We start from the raw sequence: 21,612 nt of genomic DNA on the forward strand, positions 1-21,612 counted from the left end.
GCAATTCCTATAAAATCATAAATTCTTCTCAGAGATAATATGAGAACAATAAGAGAAAATCACTATAGTATAGATTGTGATTGGTTGGAACGGTTGCTTGGCTGCTGACCTTTCTCTGGTGATCACTAAATAGGATTGGGCCAAGCTCTCCTCTCTCCGTGTGCAGGTGATGCACGTGTACATTCTGTCATTCCAGAAGAAGTGGGTAGGTGTGTGGTCATGGACTGGAGCACAAAGAAGATGGCTCCAGGTGGCAGTGCTCAAGTAGGTTTGTAGGGCTACAAAGATTTGTGGCAGTGTAAGTATGTGATGGATTAAAACCTGTATACTTGTTATGGGAGTTTAGGAAGCTTCAGTGTAGAAGGCAGAGGAAAGACCTGACAGAAGAAATAGGGACCCAATTCATGTGATTTCATGTCGATGTTCCAAGCTCCATGTTGCTGATGGTGCAGAAACCATAATCATCTTTCCTGCTGATTCCATACCTGAATCAACAGCAGGGCTTGTGGTACAGGTGGTATTTAAGAGTGATCAATGAGACAAGTGCCTTCTGTGGAAATTATAAACTGTACCTGTCACTCAGAGCAGAAGCTCTAATAATTATCTCCCCCCCTCAAAAAAAAACCCAAAACCAAATCAAGAGTCTGGTAGAATTTGTGAACAATTCTGAGTAACAATTGTATCAGCAGAGGTTAAAACCCGAGTTCGACCTGGTGTGTCGAAAACACGTTCATTTTTTTCAGTATTACTTTGCGTATTGATTTGCTCTAGTCACCAAGTGGCATATATTGTCTGTCTAGATCCCATATTTATTCTGTGGAGGGCATATTCTCATGTGGACAATAAACACATTTTTTCATTTATGAAAAAAACAGCATCACATTTACAGATCAAAATCAAAGTAGGAGCTAAAAAATAATTAGAAAAGGGACTTCTCATTTAACATTTACTAGCCTGGAGCTTCTTCCTGTTCTTCCTTCTCTCTGTGAGACAGCTGTGCTTGCAGAATAGGCTGACTGACTACTGCTTTCCCCCATCACTGTGGGGATCCTACCACTGCTGCCAAAGCACCCCAACCTCTCTATTGTGTGTGAGCTCCTCCCTCTGGATCAGCAGACTCAGCAGCCTCAACAGCTTGTGCATCTCTGTGAGGATGTTGAGGCTCTCACCATTCCCACCCCTTACAAAGTGCTTGATTGATGTGTTTTAGAAATGGGTGAAGAGAAGGTTTCACAGTTACATGGAGGTGTGCTTGCTGGGAGTAATCCTGTTTAAGGATATTTTGACAATCAGGTACAGGAGTTTAGGAAAAAAAATAATGAATTATCCTTGGAACAAGTTTAAATGCAAGGCATGTGTTTACACCAATCAGCATCAGAAGGATGTACTTACCTCATTAGTGCTGATATCCTGCTTCTATGTAGCTTTGAAAAGTTCTACCACTGGTTAGCTATGATTTATTATGAACTCACCAGGGAATACATCTTTATTCACCTAAATCCTGCTAACATTCTGTATTTTCTAGTATCCTGCTTGAATAAGGAATAAATCCTAATGCCAGCTTCACACGTAAAATACAGAAGAGCAGATTTGTTTTACTGGGTAGATTCTGGATTTGTACTTCACTGGCCAATGATTACCAGAAGCATTTATAAATGTATTTCACAACCATCAGAACATTTTTTTTAACCCTTCAAAAGAATGCATCTAATACACAGTAGTCAGCTAGGGAATCTGCATTTTAATGTGCCTTTTCATGCAAGCACCTCATTGTATACAATGAGCTGTATAAATGTCCTGCTCACACACAGGATATACAAACATATCCTACAAAATCTTCTAGGGAACCTGCTGTAGAAATTCAGTTTTCCAATTTATGATCAATTTGCAGTTTCTGCATTGCTGGGTAATTGAAATTGTCTTTCCTATGAACATGCACCATGTAACCATCTTCCCTAAGTTCCTTTTAAATCCCAGAAGACACTCGTGGTCAGGGATTGAGCCACTGTTATTTGGGTTAAGTGAGAGCTGAGGGAGAACTGTTGAGCCCAGTGTCCCACTGTTCCAGAATGAGAAATCCATTGCAGATACATAGAGAGGGTGTTTTTAATGGCATGAGGTCTGCCTGTAGAATGTGTGGTACCAAGGTAAGGCTGATGCTGTGCTGAAGAACTTTGTTACAGGCAGCTCAAAATGAGAGGAAAGCTGTGTAGTTTTTGCAAGCAGGTGTGTCAGTGAAGACATAACTAACTGTGTTACAGTAGTGTCTGTCCATTCTCAAATGTTTCATGACCCCACTGAGCGACCTGTTGGTTTCCAAGAGTGTGTGGTTACTCCAGTCCAGATTTTCACTGGGCAGAGCTGTCAGCTATTGCTCTGCTTATGCTGTTAAGGCCATGCCAGTTGCTCACCTTTGAGTACTCCAGAATTGGCAGTGTTTTCACCAATTTTTGGAAACATGCTCACTCAAGAGCTGCTTAGCTTTCAATAGTGAGTACTCAGAGAAATCATCTCATTCTAGGCACTGGTAAATTTTGTGCACTTGCAGGGAAGGTATTGCCAAACAATAGTCATAAGAATCTGTTCCTTTTTTTACGTATAAAAGGAGAAGTTTCTTCAGAAACTTCAAGGTGGAATTTGAATTTGAAAAATTCAGACTTCCAAGGAAGATCTCATGGCACCTTACTTTGTCAAGAAATTCTAGAAGAAGTCTACTATGTGGTACATTCTGATTTATTGGTATAATGGAGAGGTTGTTTGCATCTTTGTTGTTTATAAAAACACTTTAGATGATCAGGTCTTGGCAGGTATCCAGAAAGGAGGTAAATCCTGCTAGATGTAGGGAAGTCTTGCTCCGTCTTGTTGTGGGGAGTTTTAGTGTAGAGTTCCCTTCTGTGTGGGGTTGGCACAAAGATTTCTTTCTGATGTGTTTATTTTTCTTTTCTTTCAAGCTTAATATTTTACAGCTCTGAGGACATCCCCAGCTTACTGTTAGAGTCAGATAGTGTAAAAGGGTCCTAGAAAAAATGTGACTCTTTCTCTCTTTTGCAAACTTGAACTTTTCCAGTGTCTCCACTGTCCTTTGCTATTTCTTTCTGTTTCTCATAAATGAGATACACTGAGCCAAAGGCTAGCACAGAAGGCAGGCAGCAGTGGTGCTCTCTCCTGCCTGTGCTACCTGCACTGCCCTCCTGAGCTGTGCCACTGCCAGGTGTGTCTGTGTCCCAGAGTCCCCTGGGGCTGTCCCAGAGGGGCCATGCTCGGAGAAGACAGCAGATGGAAGCAGAGGTGCTAACCAGTTACAGCTGAGGGTTATCCCCTAAGCATCAGGCACTTCACTAGGAGACTTCCCTCTCATCCCTGTAAGGAGTCAGGCATTCTCAGAGGTGGCTTCCTTTCTCGCTCCATTGATGCAGCAGAAATTTGAGGTTAGTATATTCTTACATATTAGTATATGTACTGCTGTCAAATGCCTAAGGCAGTGTGCACCTACATTTTGCGGAGAATTTCTAGTGGTTAGGCAAGTAAATGATGCAGGGTTTACTGGTGCAGCTTAGATTTCTATTTTTGAAAATGCAGGTGTATGCTATTTTATCCCAGTCCATTTTCTAATCTGATGTTACAGGAGAAAGTGATGTTTTTAAGCTTGGCATTCAAATATCTTCCAGTCAGTTAATGTAAGCATCTGGTGGTTTTATGTATTTTAAAAGTCCTAATAACAGCATTGCAATCCCTTAATGCTGTTTCTCACATTCTTGTTACAGTAGGTATATGACACACATATTCTGGTTTAAAAAGCTCAAAACAAATTTCAGCAATTTAATCTCAGTGTTAGAAAAAGGATCACAGCAGCTGCTATAGTATTTTGTATTTATGCTAGTTTTTGTAAAGATTCATGACATACTCTCTGGGAGCTAAATATTGACAACCATGCTCTGGCAAGTAAGATCAAGCTTGGTCAGTTAGCACAGCTCAAGTCTCTGCATTGACACTGTGACCCAAGTCTGGAAACTATTATCCTACACCATTTTTTTTGGCTTTATAGGTGATACTGTCCACTTGAATTAGGGATTTCTGCTGTATTTTTAATACTGTAACAGTGGATTCATATTTGATTTAGGACCACACTACTTGCAAGGTTGGTTATACATCTGTGTTTGATGACATCTTCAGTAGTGTATTGTGTATAGAATCACAAATGACAGCATAAAACCTACATGATTTCAAACCTACAAGCCAGAAGTAAACATTGAGCATAAAATAATTTTAAAATCACATTTATCTTTTAAACTGTAGAACAAACCATGTCCTAAAACTGTGGGTCTATGAAAGCTATTGATCAAAAGTGAAGTTTGGATGTGTATTCATTATGGGAGGTAATTTAAGAGATTAATTTTTTGTGTGTTCTGTAGGTAAAAAGAAAAATCCACTTTTTTACTGATTCTAAGAGCAACATGTTTGTAATGCTTTTAGTTTACTTTTTGAATTTCTGAGTAAAGAACTTAAGCCAATTTGGGCTTCTAGTAAACTTGGCATATGCATTAAATTGATTACCAGATGCATTGTGCAACATATGGCATTGTACAGCCTTTGCGTGCTTCATAGTATTTTCTTAAATTACCATCATTTGTTTTGATTCCAAAAATGCACTTGTCTCGGCTTTCTAGTGCTTTGGACTTAAATGCAGGCTTTCCAGTGCTGAACAGATGTGTAAGAGTTGCACACAGAACATTTATGCTTTTGTGAGTCTTCCTCATCGAGTTTGCCGTACACAGTATTGTGTCAGTGATAGCTCATGCAAATATCTTCATTTTGGTATGTACATTGATTGCCTAAAATAACCTTCAGAATTCTAAGAATTGTACACAATCAAGAAAAACACAGAAGCAACACAGTTTTCCCAAAGATACTGCCCCCAAAGTGAATTGTCCATGTTTTCTTTTAGGTTAGAGAAAGGGAAGGATGGAGAAAATAATTTCTTTGTGGGTGACAGCAACAGTTAACTACAATCTGTATGCTTATGTGACCCCCTGTATTTCCATGCTTGAGGCAGTGGTGTGAAGGGCATAACACTTCATCCATGCAAACACACAGAATAAGGTGCTTGGCACATTAGTATGTAGTTTACTTCTGAGAGGAGACAGTTGATTTACAAAGCATACTTCTAAAATGTTACCCTTGAAATTACAAACAGTTTTAGAGAAAAGGGCAAGGAGACATTCTGGGACAAGGGATTTGTGACCAGGAGGACCAAATGCTGCCTCTTCTGCTCAGGTGGAATTGCTCTCTTTACGCACATTTCCAGGCCTCCCTGTGAAGTCTTTTTATTCTGGAAGATAAAAATATTATACTTTTGTATAGCATTTGGACATCATCTCCTAGAAGGCATTGTGTAAGTGCCAGATACTGCTGGTGTGTGTTTAACAGTAGCAGTGTGTGTTCTGGTCAGTATTTTAAAATCAACAAACGCTTTGTGGGCCCCTGGCTTTCTGTTAATTGGCTTTTACTTTGATCACTGAAGACCAACAAATGCAATTTAGGAGTTGTGTTGCTACCATTTTTCTTCAGTGGAAGCTGAGGGGATGAGTAAGTACATCAATTAAGTCCCTTACTCACCCTCTGAGCTACCCTCATTGGATAATTAAAGTGATCTGACAGAGCAATACACTAAATTCCCTTGCACGCCCTTCTGTTGCTCTGAATACATCAAACAGATGAATATTTAGGCCTATTAATGCTGTTATTTTTTATTTATGCAGAAAGCAGAGTTATGATATGGGTGTATAATTTCTTCTTGAAATCAGCACTGAGTTGTGTGGCTGGTCACAAGCAGGACTGATATGACCATGTTTTAATTACCAACCTTCAGTGATATATCCAGAGCTAGTAAAGGCCTCTCCAAATAGGGTTTGGGCTTCCTTTATTCCACAAATCGTTTACACAGCGTGGACAAGCAATTATTTTGCTTTCCATTATGCCACTGACTCTTCAACTTTCAGTATGTTCTCAGCTAAAGAAATGGCATGAAATTTCCTATAATTGTGAAGGTTATAAAAAAGAAGAAAAAGAAAACAAAATTTAAAATTGTTATTCATGCACATCTAAGGCTTCAACTAAATCCGAGGTAACAGCTCTCTGTTGGAGGGGGAGTCTTTTTCATTCATGGAAAACTAAGTGTTGTCCTGTAGATTTCATTTTTTAAAAAAAATCACAGAATATGCTGAGTTGGAAGAGACCCTCAAGGATCATTGAGTCCAGCTCATAGCCCTGCACAGCACCATCCCCAAGAGTCACACCATGTGCCCAAGGGTATTTACCAAATGCTTCTTGAGCTCTGTCAGGCTGGTGCTGTGACCACTGTCCTGGAGAGCCTGTTCCACTGCCCATCCACTCTCTGGGGCACGAGTATTTTTTAATATCTGCCCTAAAAAAAAATAAAATCAAAGTGTAAAGAGCTAAATATTTACAAACTTTTGTACCTGGTTATGAAAGTATAATTATAAGAAAGCGCTCTTGTGTAATGAGTACTACATATCTGTCATACAGTGTTTTAATGTCTACAGTAGTTATTAGCTGAATATTTCCATTCTGTGAGCAACTGCCGTTCTTGAAACTGATTGATGTTTATGAATAAAGCACTTTTATTATGTGTTGCCAACCTCTGAGGACTAATCTTACAACCTGCAGTGCCTACAAAGGAGTGATGATACCCGCTCTTTCTGGAGCTAATCACATCTGAAGAAAGTGAAAGGCTGAAAACATTGTGGGTTTTTTCTGGAAAACTTTAATTGCATTGTAGACTATTCTACTACAAAATGGTTGTAGTGTTTTATCTGACAAAAGTGATGTGGTGGGGGGGAAATAATTTTACAGGAAGAGACATGAATATAGGCAACTAACACTGTGAAGTGACTTGGCTCAAGGCAGTGAATTTATTTGTGAGCTGATGAAACTGTGGTCTCAGTTTTTCATTGTCAGGCTGCAAAACAGTCTTCTGATAGGGCATGCTGGTTGCAAAGTCTTCCCTGACCTTTCATTAGTTTGTTTTGTGGGTTTGTGCTCTGTCCATTCTGACCATCAGATCTGCAATTTCAGAGAAGAAAAAGTACAAGAAAAAGAAAAGGGAATGCTCCTCCAAGTGTTTATCTTCTTAAAGCCACACAGTCTTTCTAGGGCCTAGAAAATCTTTAATCATGCTTTTAAAGTTTTTCAAAGGAGGAAAGCTGCAAGAAAACATTACAGGCAAGTTAGTGGTAAATATTGCTCAGAGAGAACTCAAAGTTTGTGGAGGTTGTGTGCATATTTTGTGCATTATTTAAATTTCTTCATCCTCATCCTGCCTCTGTCCCTTAGAGACAGATGTATAAAGGCATAGTGCCCTCTGGCTCCAGTGGGAGCTACCAGAAAATGGGAACTTCTTGTGCTTTCCTCCCAAAATAAAGCAGAGAAAGAAACTGATGCTAGCCAACACTGGCCTGTAATGTAACGTCTGAGTTCAGCTTGTAGGAGCAAGTTCAGCTGCTGACACTAACCTAAAGGCTCAAAGCCCCCAGTGACTATATTTGTGCTTTGGAAACCTCCTGAAGATGGAAGATTGCTGCTCCAAAGACCCATCAGGTTCTGTATTAAAATTAATGAGGCAAGTCTTGAGGTGAAGAATCCTCCCAATAAACTGTTTTTTGTAGGTAGAGTGAAAACCCAGATTATAGCTGGTCCTGCAACAATCACGTCCCATCCAGCCCTTGGTATGAACAGCTCTAGGTTTTGCTCTAGATCACGTAAATCTTCGTCTGCCCAGATGCTTTTGTGTCAGAGTCAGAAACAGCAAAGTGAAATTCTCAAAAGCTCCCATGCTTTGCTTCTTTTCCCAACCCTACCGTGGTAGCAGTAGCCTGTTTCCCAAATATCCCAGAAGACTCTGGCATGGCACTTCTTTCCAAATGATGACACAGCCCACCAGCTTACAGGCACATGCAGATCCCCACGAACAGTCAAGGTAGGTAGTTTCCATTTATTGCTGGGCGGAAAAAAAAGTGTCAAGTAACTTCCTACTCATCCTATGGCAAGCAGAGTAGGGCTGTGTGCTTCAGCTACCTTAGGTATAGCTATCAGTTCTCCTACTCTTGGTTGTGTGAGTCTTGAGAAATGGGAAGTGTTGAAATAAATGGCTATGATACACATAGTGTTGAAATAAACATTTATTTTAACACATTGTATGTGATGAGCCATTTATTTTAACACTTTTCACTTGAAGTGTTGAAATAACAGGTTTTATCAGGGGACGTGTCATCCACTGTTTTATGTATATGTGAATATGGAAATACATCTACTGAGTGTGCATGTATATATATACTCACACAGATTATATGGATATGTAATAATAATATGGTAGATGTGTATGTAGACACTAATGCACAGGCAAATACAGTGTTTTCTACTCAAATTGAGTCTTTTGTTTCACAAAAATTTGTGTTTGTGACATATTTTTAATATATCTATGTATCTATAAATAGATCTAAATATATTGGTACATAAAATTGTTTATTACTACATAACAGCAATGTTGAGACATCTGTCTCTTCTCTATCTGGATGAGATAGATAAAATAGAGGGAGAGACAATAAAATAGATAAACCTCAAAATAGGACAATGATTAACTTGAGTTATGTAAAGCAAGAAATACTTTATCTGAGCTTTCTAGTTATCTAGGCGTGGTTTCTTTAGTTTGCTATAGTTTCTGAAGTTCTGCATCCCTTTCTGTGATGGACTTCTTAGGCAAGTGGTTATCAAACAGCACAAGATATGAGTCAGGTTTTGTAAACGGCCTGAAAAGTTGTTGTAGTTCATTTTTCAATAATTTTGGCTTTTTAAATACAGTGTAGGAACCTCAATTCCCTGCTCAGCAGGCAGTCACGTCTCTTCCAGTGTGTCCTTACTTGTACTAAATTGCCTTTTTGCAGTTAGAATTAGGTATGTGCTGAAGCACTGGCACAGGCATGTGGGCATACACGCACCCCTGGTTCCAGGGTCGTGTTGACCGTGGTGGTTGTTATGGAGGTTAAAACCAGCTCAAACAAAGGTAGCACTGCCAAGGCTGACAGAGGCAAGGCTGCCTTTGAACAAATCTGTAAACAGCCAGAACCATTTCTACCACACTTCAGGTTAAATGTCGGTCTCTGCATTGGAATAAAAGGGCAGCAAGCCCTACCCAGTGACAAAGTGAACTACTCACATCTTTTGAGGGGAAGAATTCAGCAGGAGCTCATTTGTCCCTTTGAGATGGCACAGTGATCTTGTCTGCTAACTGGGTGAAATTTTCTAAATGGGCTGTTCACTGGCTCTTGTGCTGGTCCTATTCATGTGTCCTTTTCCTTGTATTGTGTCAGGAGCTTACCCTGGCTATTAGCACTATTTTATTACCTTTTCATTGCTCTTGTATCGTTATTTGTTTTATTGATTAGCACTGGCACTCTCTGGGTAGCAGGCAGGGTTGGTCCTGGCCAGGGGAGGGTTGCAGTGCAGAAGGTGCCAGACCTCCTGCAGCAGCACCAGCCCCACCACCCTGGAGCAGCTGACTCGGGCTGCAGGTCGTGCTGGGCAGCAAGAGCAAGGCAAAGAGAGGGCTTCCTGAGCCAGCCAAAGAACATGGAAAGCATTCTGCCAGACAATTTCCAGCTCCAAGTCACACCGAAGTAAAAACCATGAGTGGAATTAAATAATGAACGTGTGATGAATTGCAACAGAAAATGCTTTGCTAGATTTCATGCTGACGTCCAGAAGTATCGACTTTTTGTGAATCTGTAGTTTTCAGTGAGAGAATGGCTTTGTTAGGAAATGTTTAACCACTTCTTGCAGCATTCACAAAACAATTTGTATCTGTCCTCTTGGTTTTTCCTACTGAAGTTTGATATGAGTGAAAATTCCCCCAAGTCTCCATGGATAAATAATATTTACAGATAAGAAAAATTTAATTTTCCCCTCTCTCTTTCTCTGATTCTAGCCTTTTTTTTAATTGAGAGAATTCTCTGATGAGTACTAAACATTTATTGAATGAGAACTCTGGTGATTTTATGAATTTTCAGCTGAAAGAGCATAAATAATCATTTGTATTAATTAAAAAATGGTAAAATTAAATCCTAAAAGGACACTGATTTTTCTCTGTGATTATGGAAGTTCAAGGGGTTTTTTTTCTATTTGAGTACATGTTTTTTTAAAGGAAATATGAAGGAAAATTATTGCCTCTTTTTTTCCATTCAGAGGTTGGGTTCAATTATGTACGTATCAGAAACAGAATCACATCTGATGTAAGCTTTGAAATTAAGAGGAAAGGTCAACAGTTATCAGAAGAACTATTGACACACTATCAGTGTGTCCAGATAGTCATGATATGCTGACAAAAATCCTGTCAGTTGATATGGTATCAAGAGCCTGCTATAGCAGAGTTAGATAGAAGCTGTTTCAAATCTGCAGAATCGTTCACTTTATTCTAAAGTCTTGTGACAAAGTCCTGACTTCTCTGTAGTCAGATTTGGTAGAGTTGGTGCATTGCCCATCACAACTTTTGAACATGAGACACTGAGTAGCCATTGGTTTGATGGTAGGCTGATTGATGTAGAGATATTCCATAAAAGGACTATTCCCTTGAATTCTCCATTGGTACATGAATAACTGAAATTTTCAGTTGAAAGAAATAGCCAGAGCAAATAGTACATTATTGTTAGTGATTTTGGCAAATGGCTATTAATGAGTAATAATGGGCTGAAGGACTGACCAGGCAGGGAAACAGAAAGGGAGCAGTGAGAAGAGTCCTCTCTGGATCTTTAGAAGTGCTAGGCTGTGCAACATTTAGGCTGTGGCAAGGTCCATCCTGCTCTTGCTTTCTGGGAACTTCCTGTATTTTTCAGTCGCTAAATATTGTGTCCCGTTTGCAGATCTCATAACAACTGTGGGTAGTCTTTCTCTCTAAACACGTTTGTTCACTGGGTTTTCTTCTGCATAAAAATGCATTCTCTGGTCATTTTGAAGGATGTGTCTGCTACACTGTTTCATTAAACTGCCGCGTTATCAGGTAATTGTTTAAACATAATGCCATAGCACTATCAAAAGGAAAGGTGAACTAATGGCATTTGCAAATGTCAGGGATTATCTTAACACTTTTATTATAGTTTATAAAAAGTAGGTTCAGGGCATTCCATGGCAATTATTTCCACAGAAATTGGTTATTTAAATAAATTGCTAATTATCTGGATATGACAGTATTGAAAACCCTGCTAATGAGTTATTTGATAAGTGTAGCTTATGGTGGCCACCTACAGGTGGCAGAAAGAAAGAGCGAGCAGAGTAATTGCAGTCGGAAGGAATGTGATGCAAATGGTTTGTGTGTAACCTGCAAGTTTCCCTGGACTGTTTGCAAATGCAGATTATGTAAAGTACTTTGATTGCCAGTATTAGGCAGCATATACACTATGCAGAAAATGTCTTAACAAAGAATTGTGTTTCCTGGGCTTTTTTCCTGATCTCCAAACTTTCTTACCTACTTAATTTCTGAAGCATTGGGTTGATATCTACAATGCCTGAACTTTTCCAGACCATTTTCCTTGTATAATGCTTTTCATCCAAGTTTATTATTTGCTGCCATTGTGTTCTTTTTTCATTATCATGATTAATTTTAACAGTCTGGGGCATAACCATGTCAGTTTTCTTCCAAGAAGGTATCTACAGAGGGAGGAAAGGTGATGTTGCTTGGATTTGGAGGCTTACATTTTTTAGAAGCTCAGACTTTAGCAGTGACTTACTAGTAAAAAATTATGTATCAGCTGCTTATTGTTTGTAATATTCAGACTCAGTGGTTTAAATCTCAAATTTGTAATATAATATAATACAAATTAAAAAATACCCGAGAATGCACAGAGTGGGGAGAATTGACCCAAATTCATTTTTATTCCATCTAGTATCCATAGAAACAAATATTTGGTTTGGGTTGATATACTATCCAAAGATAGGAAAGTTTGTTTTCCTTTAAAATCTGTTTCTCTTGTTCATAGAGAGTTTGATAAAGACCACTGAGACTGTCTCAAGACTCAGTCTCAGTAGTACCAGTCTGAATTTACTCTGTTGGCTGTTTTTTAATGGACCGGGATCATCTTTACTTAAAGGCCTTATTAGAGCTACCTCATTGCATTGAAAACTTTAATATGCATCTAAAACTTTAAACTACCAAATTGGTCCAATATATTGAGAATGTAGCCCAATGTTCAAGACGTCTGAAATTATTTTTCTCCCATTGGTGGATCACTGGGATCAGAAGATCTGAATTGTTTCTGCTAGGAATTCCCAAAGCTACTGGGTTGTTTGAAACTTAACACCAGGCTTCTTGAAGAAAGTTTGACTCTCAAGACTCAATCTAGTGAACACTTTTGGTATTTGACAGGATCAAGTCCTCTCAGGACTCCTAGTGCTTATAAAGTCATAATAAAACATGTGTCTTCTAGCATTGGTAAAGGGTGTTTTACTTGCTAAGGAAAAACAAACAAATAAGCAGGTATATTATCTTTCATCAGTTTGTCATCAGCCTGCTATCCTCAGTGGACAAGAGCAGTTCTGCCTACCTGTACTGATGAGGGAGAGAGATTTGCTTGATGTATGTTCTGCTTCTCCCTCATGTTGTGCTTTCACGATTGGATTTCCTTCACTGGTAGTCTGAAAAGTCTTATTTTTAATAAATAAAATAAAGTAATAGAGAAAGCCAAAGCTCTTTGTTTTAAGGCAAGAAAAAAGTCAGGGACTTTCACATCTTGAAATTATTTCATTGTTCATGTCTTCCCATAATAGCAAATATTTGTTCCATAATTAATGAGACCTGAAAGAGTAGCTTTCAACATAGAGTAGCATGTCATCTCCATGAGGTATTTTTCTGTCTTTCATTTTTATATCTCACTCGCCTGCCTGAGGTCTTGATAAATGGACTTTGTTTATTAAATCTCATTATTTTGCAGCAAGGTAAATGATAGCCACATCTAGCATCTGGTAGCAGCTGTAGCACTTCTATCAGGAGAGTACCATATCAGCAGTTTCCTCAGCTACGGGTGCTTAACTAGTGGAATTACAGATCCCAACGTGTCAAAGTATGTGGTAGATGCTTATCTTTTAGTATGTGAGCTGTCTTTCAAATGCATGCTGGATTTGGATCTCAGCTTCTTAAATACCATTGGATTTATCAGAAAATGTTCTGCAAATTCCCACTACTACTTACAGATCTTTTAAAAGTTGGCATTAAATCTCCTTTATTTCAACCTTTTAAAAACTCCTTCTCCACAAATCTCTGTAATGGAATTTATTACCTTCCTATGTACTTGTATGAGAATGCAGGAAAATAGAGATTGTTAGTCAAATTGAGTGTTCATTTCCCTTTTTTTTTTTTTTTAAATTTGCTTTCCTTTTTAATAGTTTGGCATTACTATTGTTTCTATTGTTTGCATTGGTTTTTTCTTTAATCTGGTAGGTTTTTCACCATTTCATTAGGCAGTAGGATCTCTATCACAAGCAAATCACATTGTATTTCAGCCCAGCAGCTTTTGCTACAGGGGAGGAAGCTTCTGAACTGTTGAAAAAATGTAAGGGAGAATGGCTTCAGCTTATGTTGTGCTTGTTCCATATGAGCAGACTAATTTAAAAAATGCTCAGATAAATGGTGAGACCTTAGTGATCCCTCTGATTGTCATTACATCCATTTATTTACTCTCATCAGAAGCACTTCTGAAATGTTTTTAAATTCATTTGGGTGAATTATAAATGAATGGAATACTTTTGCAATCATACCAATTTATCACTAATTTACTAATCACCAAAGTAAGTAATAACTCATATTATGAATATCAAATTCAGCTAGTACTAAGAAGTACCTATCTTCCATAATAAAATCTAAGTCTCATTGCTAATTCTGCTCGACTTCATTGAATCACATGCTTGATTTCTTTGGGCTGGATGAAAGCCTTTCTGATTACCTATTGTGCTGAAACCTTAAATAAGCTGTCATTTGGTCCTTTTCCTGGACTGACCACTGTACAGAAACAGTCATTTAAGTGAGAAGGGGGCTAATTATATTCTGGAAATATTTTCTTATGGAACTCTTTACTACAAAATATCTCTAAGGCCAAGGGTCTACAAGCCTTTAAAACCCATTGAAAGCAAACTCTTAAGAGTTATATTGGGGTTAGAAGTATATAAACCTTCATGCCTCAAAGAAGATTGGGAAGAAATTTCCCTGTAGCCACATGATTTCAGAGTTATGAGTCTCTGTATTCATTCACCTTTCTAAAAAACAGCTACCTCTTCACACTCAGATCCTGGAGCTGTGTTAGCCTGAAAGCAGTGTAGCAAATCTGATGCTTACTTCTAGCTTCAATTTCAAAAACTGAATATTTGAAGAATTTCCTGAACTACTGTTTTTGATGAGATTACTTTCAGTGGTTTTGGCTTTGTAGTGTATGTTTTGGCCTGTATACCTTCCAAAAGACTTTATTTGTAAATCTGTCAGAGCAAACAGCGTGGTTTCCATATTTTTTTTTTCCTCAAGCATATCTCTAAGACTGGACCATTAATTATGTCATAATATTTGCTCTTTGGACACTTAGCAGTCATCCTCTTTTAAAGAATTGTTCGGTTCCTTTCAAACACATTACAATCCATCCAGCCCAAACAATGGGAAATAATCCCTAGTGTCCTAGGGAAAGTTTCTGCTCAACTCTAGATTCTTTCTATGATCTATTCTTTTGGGATCTGAGATTCTTTAAAGCAGTTTTGGTGAGATTTCACATTTTTATCTGTCAGGCTCTAGTTTTCCTGAAAACATATCGATAGTGCCTCTTGGGTTAGGCTGTCCCTTTCATGTGCATAAAGTTTATTTGCTGTTACCTCATGTAGTACTGAGGGGGAAAAAAACTGCCTGACAGCCGCAGCCGTACAGGTCCTGTGGGAGTGATGTGTCCTCTCTTACACTGTTGTTGCCCTACGATGGTATCAAGTTATCCTAAAGCTTCTCTAAATTAAGTAGAAATTTTAATATCGTGGGGGATATCTAGAGAATCCCAACTAGCCTAAAAAATAACTGCAAGTGTCATCTATCTATGCTGTCCCTCATTTAATGAGCAGCATCTGTAGGCATTTTTTTTAATACTTGCATACCATCAGGAGAATGTAGTCAAAACAGATGCATTGCAGACACAGTGTATTAAGAGTTTATTCATAATCCTCTAAATATAGCAGGGGGTTGTCTGACTCAACCTCTGTGTACCATTTGAAATATGAGCTCCAGTTTTGGAGATACTGTCATAAATGAATATACTTCATTCTTTTGAGAATTTGACTATCATATTAATTGTTAGAGGGGGCTTACTTAAAGAATTTTCTTAATCTACAGACATGCAGAAGGGGAAACAAATAAAATATTAAATGTCAAGTGCAGTGAAATGGCACTTTTAAACAATTTTTAGTTGAACATAAGTAAATGAGATGTTTGCTATTAGTTGGACAGCATTTAGGTTCAAAAAATCAACCTGATTCTTTATGTAGAACCATACAAAGTGTACTGTATGGTAAAGTATTGCTTTCTGTCTCAGACGTTGTTAGACTTTGTTTTAAGCATCAGCCAAAATGGTCAAGCTAGCTTTGCATTGTTTATCCGAATGTTTCTGCCATTTTCTGATTTCCAGCTGGATGCATAAATTGCTGTACAAGTGTTGATACCACTTGCAACCCACTTGGTGCCAGTTTATAAATGAATATAACCTCTGCGCCTCAGAGTTCGGTGTTAGCTGCTGGTGTTGCTGTACCTTGAGGGATGTGCAAGTTCCATCAGGGCCAGCTGGGGTGTTGCTGACCCGGTGTCTGGCTTTCTGCAGGAAATGCTATCCGGCCCATCGCCCTCCGCGCGGTGTCCGCCATCGCCCGTGCTCTCCCGGGATTTCCCATCTTGGCAACTGGAGGCATCGATTCTGCTGAGACTGGGCTTCAGTTTCTGCACAGTGGGGCTTCTGTCTTACAGGTACCGCTTCTTTCTTTAAAATGTTAATGTTCAAGTAACTGTGATTAAGATCATAATGTGTCTTCCTTTCAAACATTTAGATAGTGTGGAGTTTCTACCATTGAAAATAATTTTCATGTTTTTCACTTCATGCTGCTTGCTAAGAGACATTCATTTCACATGGAAGTGGAGGAGGAGCTGCCAGAAGAAAACTTTGAGTGTTCCAATACCAATCTGGGAAACAGCTAACCATGAGTTTGTTAGTACTTATTATCTCTGGTTTAAATTATTTAACAATTTAAACATCTCTCTCCCTTGTCATACAAAGAGGGTTGACACAGAGTTTAGCTCGACCTATCTGTTCTTCCTGTAGTCTCAGTTTTTCTTTTCTGCAAAGAGCCTTCTCAAAGTGAGAGGGCTTCCAAAGAGTACTACGTTGGTCTTGCAGGGAGCCAGTTTAAAGTGACTTTTGTTTATGCAGGCATCTGTGTCCCTTAGGGATGTTCATTGGAACAGGAGGTGCTGGCGTTGCACTGGAGTGAGGTGTCCGCTGCATTCAGCAGTCAGGCTGTTTGCATTGCCTGAGGGTTGGTTGGAGCTGCTGGCCACACTGGCATGGTTGGTTAGTCTCTGTCATGGAAGGAAGTCTTGGTGGCCTCATATTACAGGCATCAGGAAACTGGCCGAAAATCAGCCCCTTGCCTCTCTGCCAGGCATGTCAGGGCACCATTGCAGCATGCATGTTAGACTGGCTGAGGAGCAGGTGGTCTTTATGTGACATTGTTCCATTGTGTATTGTTACATTCTGGTAGATGTTCCTCCCCTTTATCTGTGGATCCCACCATAGACAACAGCAGCTGTGGATCCTGTGAATATCGGCTTTGTGTCACTCCATGGGATGACTAGAGTGGTTTCATTCCCACAATTCACTTTGACATTGAAATTAGATTCAGTGTGACCATCCTTTTTACACAGCTACAGTGACTGCTGCGATTAGTCATTTGTTTGCTGTTTCACCAAAAAAAAAAAAAAAAAGCCAGCTCAATATTTTGGTTTGGTTGATTTTTTTAGTGCACATCAAAGTTAGCATCTCTGGGAGCTGAAGCAGAAGGCTGTTCCTTTTTTATAGACTTGATATGTTCCTTGGATTTATTAATACCATTTCCTTTTTTTTTTCAGTTGTATTTAAATGATTCAAACTTTTCTTTTTCATGGGCAGATACGAGATTGGCCTTTTGTCTGAGAGCTTCTTCCATATAAATATTAAGTAATGGTGCAAATTGCCGGGCAGTGTTTGTCTACAAAAAAACCCTAGGATTGGCAAGGATTGTTTTTAGTGCTCTAGATGTATTTCATTTGTTATTGCTAATAGAGTTGCACTTTCAATGGCTCTGTCTGCAGCAATGTTGCATGATCTGAACTACACAGAAAGAAATGATTTTCTGTTCTATGTCTGCTGTATCTGTTTCTGGATGACTAAAAATCAAGGAGTTTAATGTCCCTTTTGCACTTCTATTTTATATAGATTGTGTAGCTGTTTTGTGTTTTTTTCTTTTATTTTTCTGTTGGTTTGTCCCAGTGGTAATGGGAAATTCTGAAATATAATTTCATGCAGACATCCCAGTCAGTGCTGGATAGAAAGACTATTTGATTTACAAGACATTAATTATTGTTTTCTTTGTAGTAGTAATCAAATTCTCTGAAACTGGCTTCCACAAATTACTTGGATCTATATAGATCTTTTGCCCTGTGCAGAACAATTTCTCTTTTCAATAAATTTTTCTCAGAGATGCTGAAAAAACTCTCATTTTGTCCTTAGGTTTCACCAGTTTAACTTAAGTCATCTCTAGAACTGATTTTAAACTCCTCTGGATCAAAAATATTCTCAGTTTGAGTGATTTATTTCTGCTTCACTAAAGTAGGGAAGTAGTTTAAACTAATCTCAGATAAATAAATTCTAAAGTAGGTAAGGATCTGAACTAGTTCAATTGCATCCATTTTAAAATAAGTCTTTAGTAAGCTTCATGCTAGATTGTGAATAGAGGCCATAAGTCTTTCCCTCACGATGGGAAGGACAGATGGAAAGGAGAAGGAAATGAGTAATCTCTATAGAAAGTCGTTAAAGAAATGCACTTACTGGGACTAGACTGCAAAGTATTGGCTTCTCAGATGAGATACATTGTAATAGAAAAAGACAGCCTCATCTTCACAGGTTGTCTTTGGACTGTAATTAGGATTATGAGGATCATTTCCATTGTTTTCCTTCTAAACAAGGTCATAAAAGTAGCCAGCTAATAATCTTTTCCCTGAATCCCAATCTCACACATGTCCTTGGTATCAAATGCCCGACTTGCTCCTTCAGCAGCCACAACCTCGGCTGCCTACAGCTTTGACATTCACTTCTGTTTTCTCAGTACTGACATACAGAGTGAGTACAGAATTTATAGATAACATCAAATAAAGCGATCTACTGAATGATTCAGTATTTAGGATTCACTGCATAGCATGTCCCTGAGTTAAGCAGGTAGAAGGTGGGACTGTACTGGGGGAATTTTGTATGTGTGTGATAGCCTTATCTAAAGTATCTGCTTTAGATACTGTTGGAGGTGGTTCTGAAGAGACACTCAGACTGACACACCACTGCACATTTTGTGATCTGACTTCACATTTCCAAAGCCACAAGGATGCCTTGTGACTGATGCAGAGGCAGGAAGCAAGCAGCCTGGGGTTTGGTAGTGATGGAGCAGCCTCTGTGCTCAGCTGTGCCAAAGAGGCATGGGGGGGCTTAAAACTGGGCTGTGTCACTGTTCTCAGCACCCTGTCAGCCAGCAGTGCTTGGGAAGGGTAGGGACTGCCAGAGCATCCAGCATTGCACATGGTCCCCTGCTGCAGCGTAGCTCAGGCTGTACTGATCTATCCATGGAGCCCAGCCTGAGAGCCTGGGACAGCAGCACTTGCTTGGCCACCGGGCATCCCTTCCTTGTGTCCCAACAGGTCCTGTGTCTTCTCTGCCACGGCAGCAGGACATTCGTGGCCTAGGATAATGAGGAGGCTTTGTGTGAGTTGATTTAATTGCAATGTAGCATATCTGTTAGAGGATAGGTTTATGAATAATAAATGTTCTTCCATTAAAAGCAAGATCAGGTTTTCCTCTTCAGATATTTCACCTGCAATCAGTTCTCCATTATTTTTTCCAATTGCTTTTGTTTTTAAAACACGGGGATTTATTTCCCATTTGCAAAATCATCATACACAGGAATGCAAGTCAGGAGTCAGGTGGTAAGCCATATTTTGCTGTATGCCATAACCACCTCAAGTGGTATTAAGCAGGTATATTAGGAAATGGTGTGGGGAGGGAGTTTCAGTAATCAAAATATGTTCTATCCCCTCCTTTAGAAGATGGAGGACAACATCTTATTGTTCACAAAAAGGTTTGGATGTAAGGAATTTTGCAGCAGCTATGGAAAACAAACTAGGTTATTGTAGTCAGTATTAGCTGGGCTGAAGATTTTAGACAGCAGTTCAACAGAGCATTCTTCCACTTCATGGACTTCAGAAACACTTGCAAAAAGACCCCACTTGGGTTTTAATTGCTCTTTAAAGATGCTGAAACACTTCAGTCATTCTTCAGCTGATTCCATAGAACCATAGGTTTTTAACATACCTGAATCTACCATCCCCTTTTCAGTACAGGTATGAAAGTTAAAAAAAAAAATTAAAAAAAAAATTAATATGGGGACTTTTCTGCACTCATTGTATACCAGGAACTCCAGAAATGTCTAGAAAGCACCTTTCTGTGATACATGTCATTATTACAATTTTCCAGTCAGGCTGAGGTATTTTATTTGTAATTTAAGTAAGCTTTTTTTAAAGCCCCATTTTATCAAAATTAGATGTATATCCAAAATTTTTGCATGTTTTGCAAAAATATTTGAGATTTACCATGTTACACTGATAGTTTGTTAGATTTTTTGCTAAGTTTTGAAAGAGACATACATTTTTTAAAGTCATCTTGCTGCAGGAAATTAAAATGGGAAACAATTATAGAAAATTCCAGGGGAAAGAGAAAATGCATTATGGAAAAAGCAATAAAAGCATAAAAATATTAAAGTAAAAATCACTTCACAGTAGCCTGTATGATTCAATTGTAGATCAATATTGTGTAGTTAATGCATTAGCAGTAGAGCATTAATTTGCAATTACAGCAGGTGATCTGATCCTCTGTGTTCTGTCCATTGACATAAATGACCTTTTGTTGAAAGAGATTCTGTAGTCATTATTTCTAGCAGATGTAACTAAAAAAAAGAGGTAGAACAAAGGGGTGCTTTCTGAAGTATACTTGCTTCGTGGTAGAACCTTTCAGCATTATATTCTGGTATGGAATACTTTGTTCACCTGGAATATTGGTCATTTTCATGTAACAAATATGGATTCCTTTTCAAATAAACGTTTTTTCTCACAAAGTATGGAGGTCACACATGTCCTCTGTTGCAGACAGGGATGTCTGTAAGCAATGATTTAAAACCCAGCAATGATTTAAAAGCCACCCATGGAATGCTGCTTCTCAGTGGGACAGCCTGTGGCTTTGCCCTGAGCCCTTTTTTGGATCCACCTTCATCCTCCCTCATCCCCCTGTTGTCCCGGCTGGGATGCAGTGCCTGGCAGGGCTGTTCCTGTGGGTGCTGTGCTCTTGTCCTCACCGTGTTGTGTCCAGCCCATGTGCACCTGCTGCCTCCAGGCCTTGCCCCGTGCCCCTCCTCATCTCTCAGGCAAGGGAGGAAGGTGGGAGAGTGTCCCCACCGCTGGCAGAGCTGCCATGAGCTGGATCTGCCCTGGGCCCTTCCCTCCTGCCCAGCACCACCTGTGGGTGGGACCTCAGGGATCTGAGGAAGAACAAAACCATTCTGGAAATGGGCCAGCCCATGACAGGAAAGCATTAGCGATGAGTTTGCCTCTGTAAGATAAACTCCCTCCAACATGAAACACAGTGGTTTTTGTGAGACTGCTTGTGGATTTTTAATATTTTCAACAAGCCTTCTTGTTGGTACCTCTTTGGAACAAAAGTCTCAAAGGATTCAGGACAATTTGATTATTTTTTTCTTCAGCAGCCTTTTCACTGAAGCATTTAGCTAAGAGATTTTTATAGCAGCAGGATGGCCCTTTTTGTGTGAATAAACAGGCTTTTCCATCACAAAATCATGGGCCTTGATCTATGAGACAGTATTTTTATTGTATTTGTGCAAATGTGAAACCCTGTAAGAAACTCTATAATTTTTTTATGGCTACAGAACTGCAAAGTAGAGATCTGGTTCTCCATGCACTTCATTACTCTTCTTTTCAGTCCATGTCAGTGTCTGTTGAAGTCAGTGAAGACTCTGATACTTTAGTTAAGTGAGGATTAGATCAGGCCAAAAAACTCTCTGCCTGGAATTACTATTCGTGCCATTTAATACAGAGTGAAGAACTAAAAGACATTCAAATCATGGAGTGCAGAGCAGGGGAGTGAGGGAGCTGGCCCTGTGTTTTGAAATTCCAGGTTAAGTTTCTGCTGATAACCATTGGGGAAAAAAATACTTTGTCTTGCAATGAAT

General features: G+C 39.1%; 1 protein-coding gene across 2 annotated transcripts in view; it reads left to right on the forward strand.

Moving 5' to 3' along the window:
* The window catches only part of DPYD (dihydropyrimidine dehydrogenase), a 335,322-nt gene that overhangs the window by 254,564 nt on the left and 59,146 nt on the right, over positions 1 to 21,612 (forward strand). For both annotated transcript variants that reach the window (XM_041483444.1, XM_041483445.1), the window contains one exon: positions 15,900 to 16,042. In XM_041483444.1, coding sequence (XP_041339378.1) covers positions 15,900 to 16,042 — 143 coding nt within the window. The remainder of the gene's footprint in view (positions 1 to 15,899; positions 16,043 to 21,612) is intronic.

This window comes from Pyrgilauda ruficollis, unplaced genomic scaffold (assembly GCF_017590135.1).
Source record: "Pyrgilauda ruficollis isolate IOZ18807 unplaced genomic scaffold, ASM1759013v1 scaffold6, whole genome shotgun sequence".
Classification (NCBI taxonomy): Eukaryota; Metazoa; Chordata; class Aves; order Passeriformes; family Passeridae; genus Pyrgilauda; species Pyrgilauda ruficollis.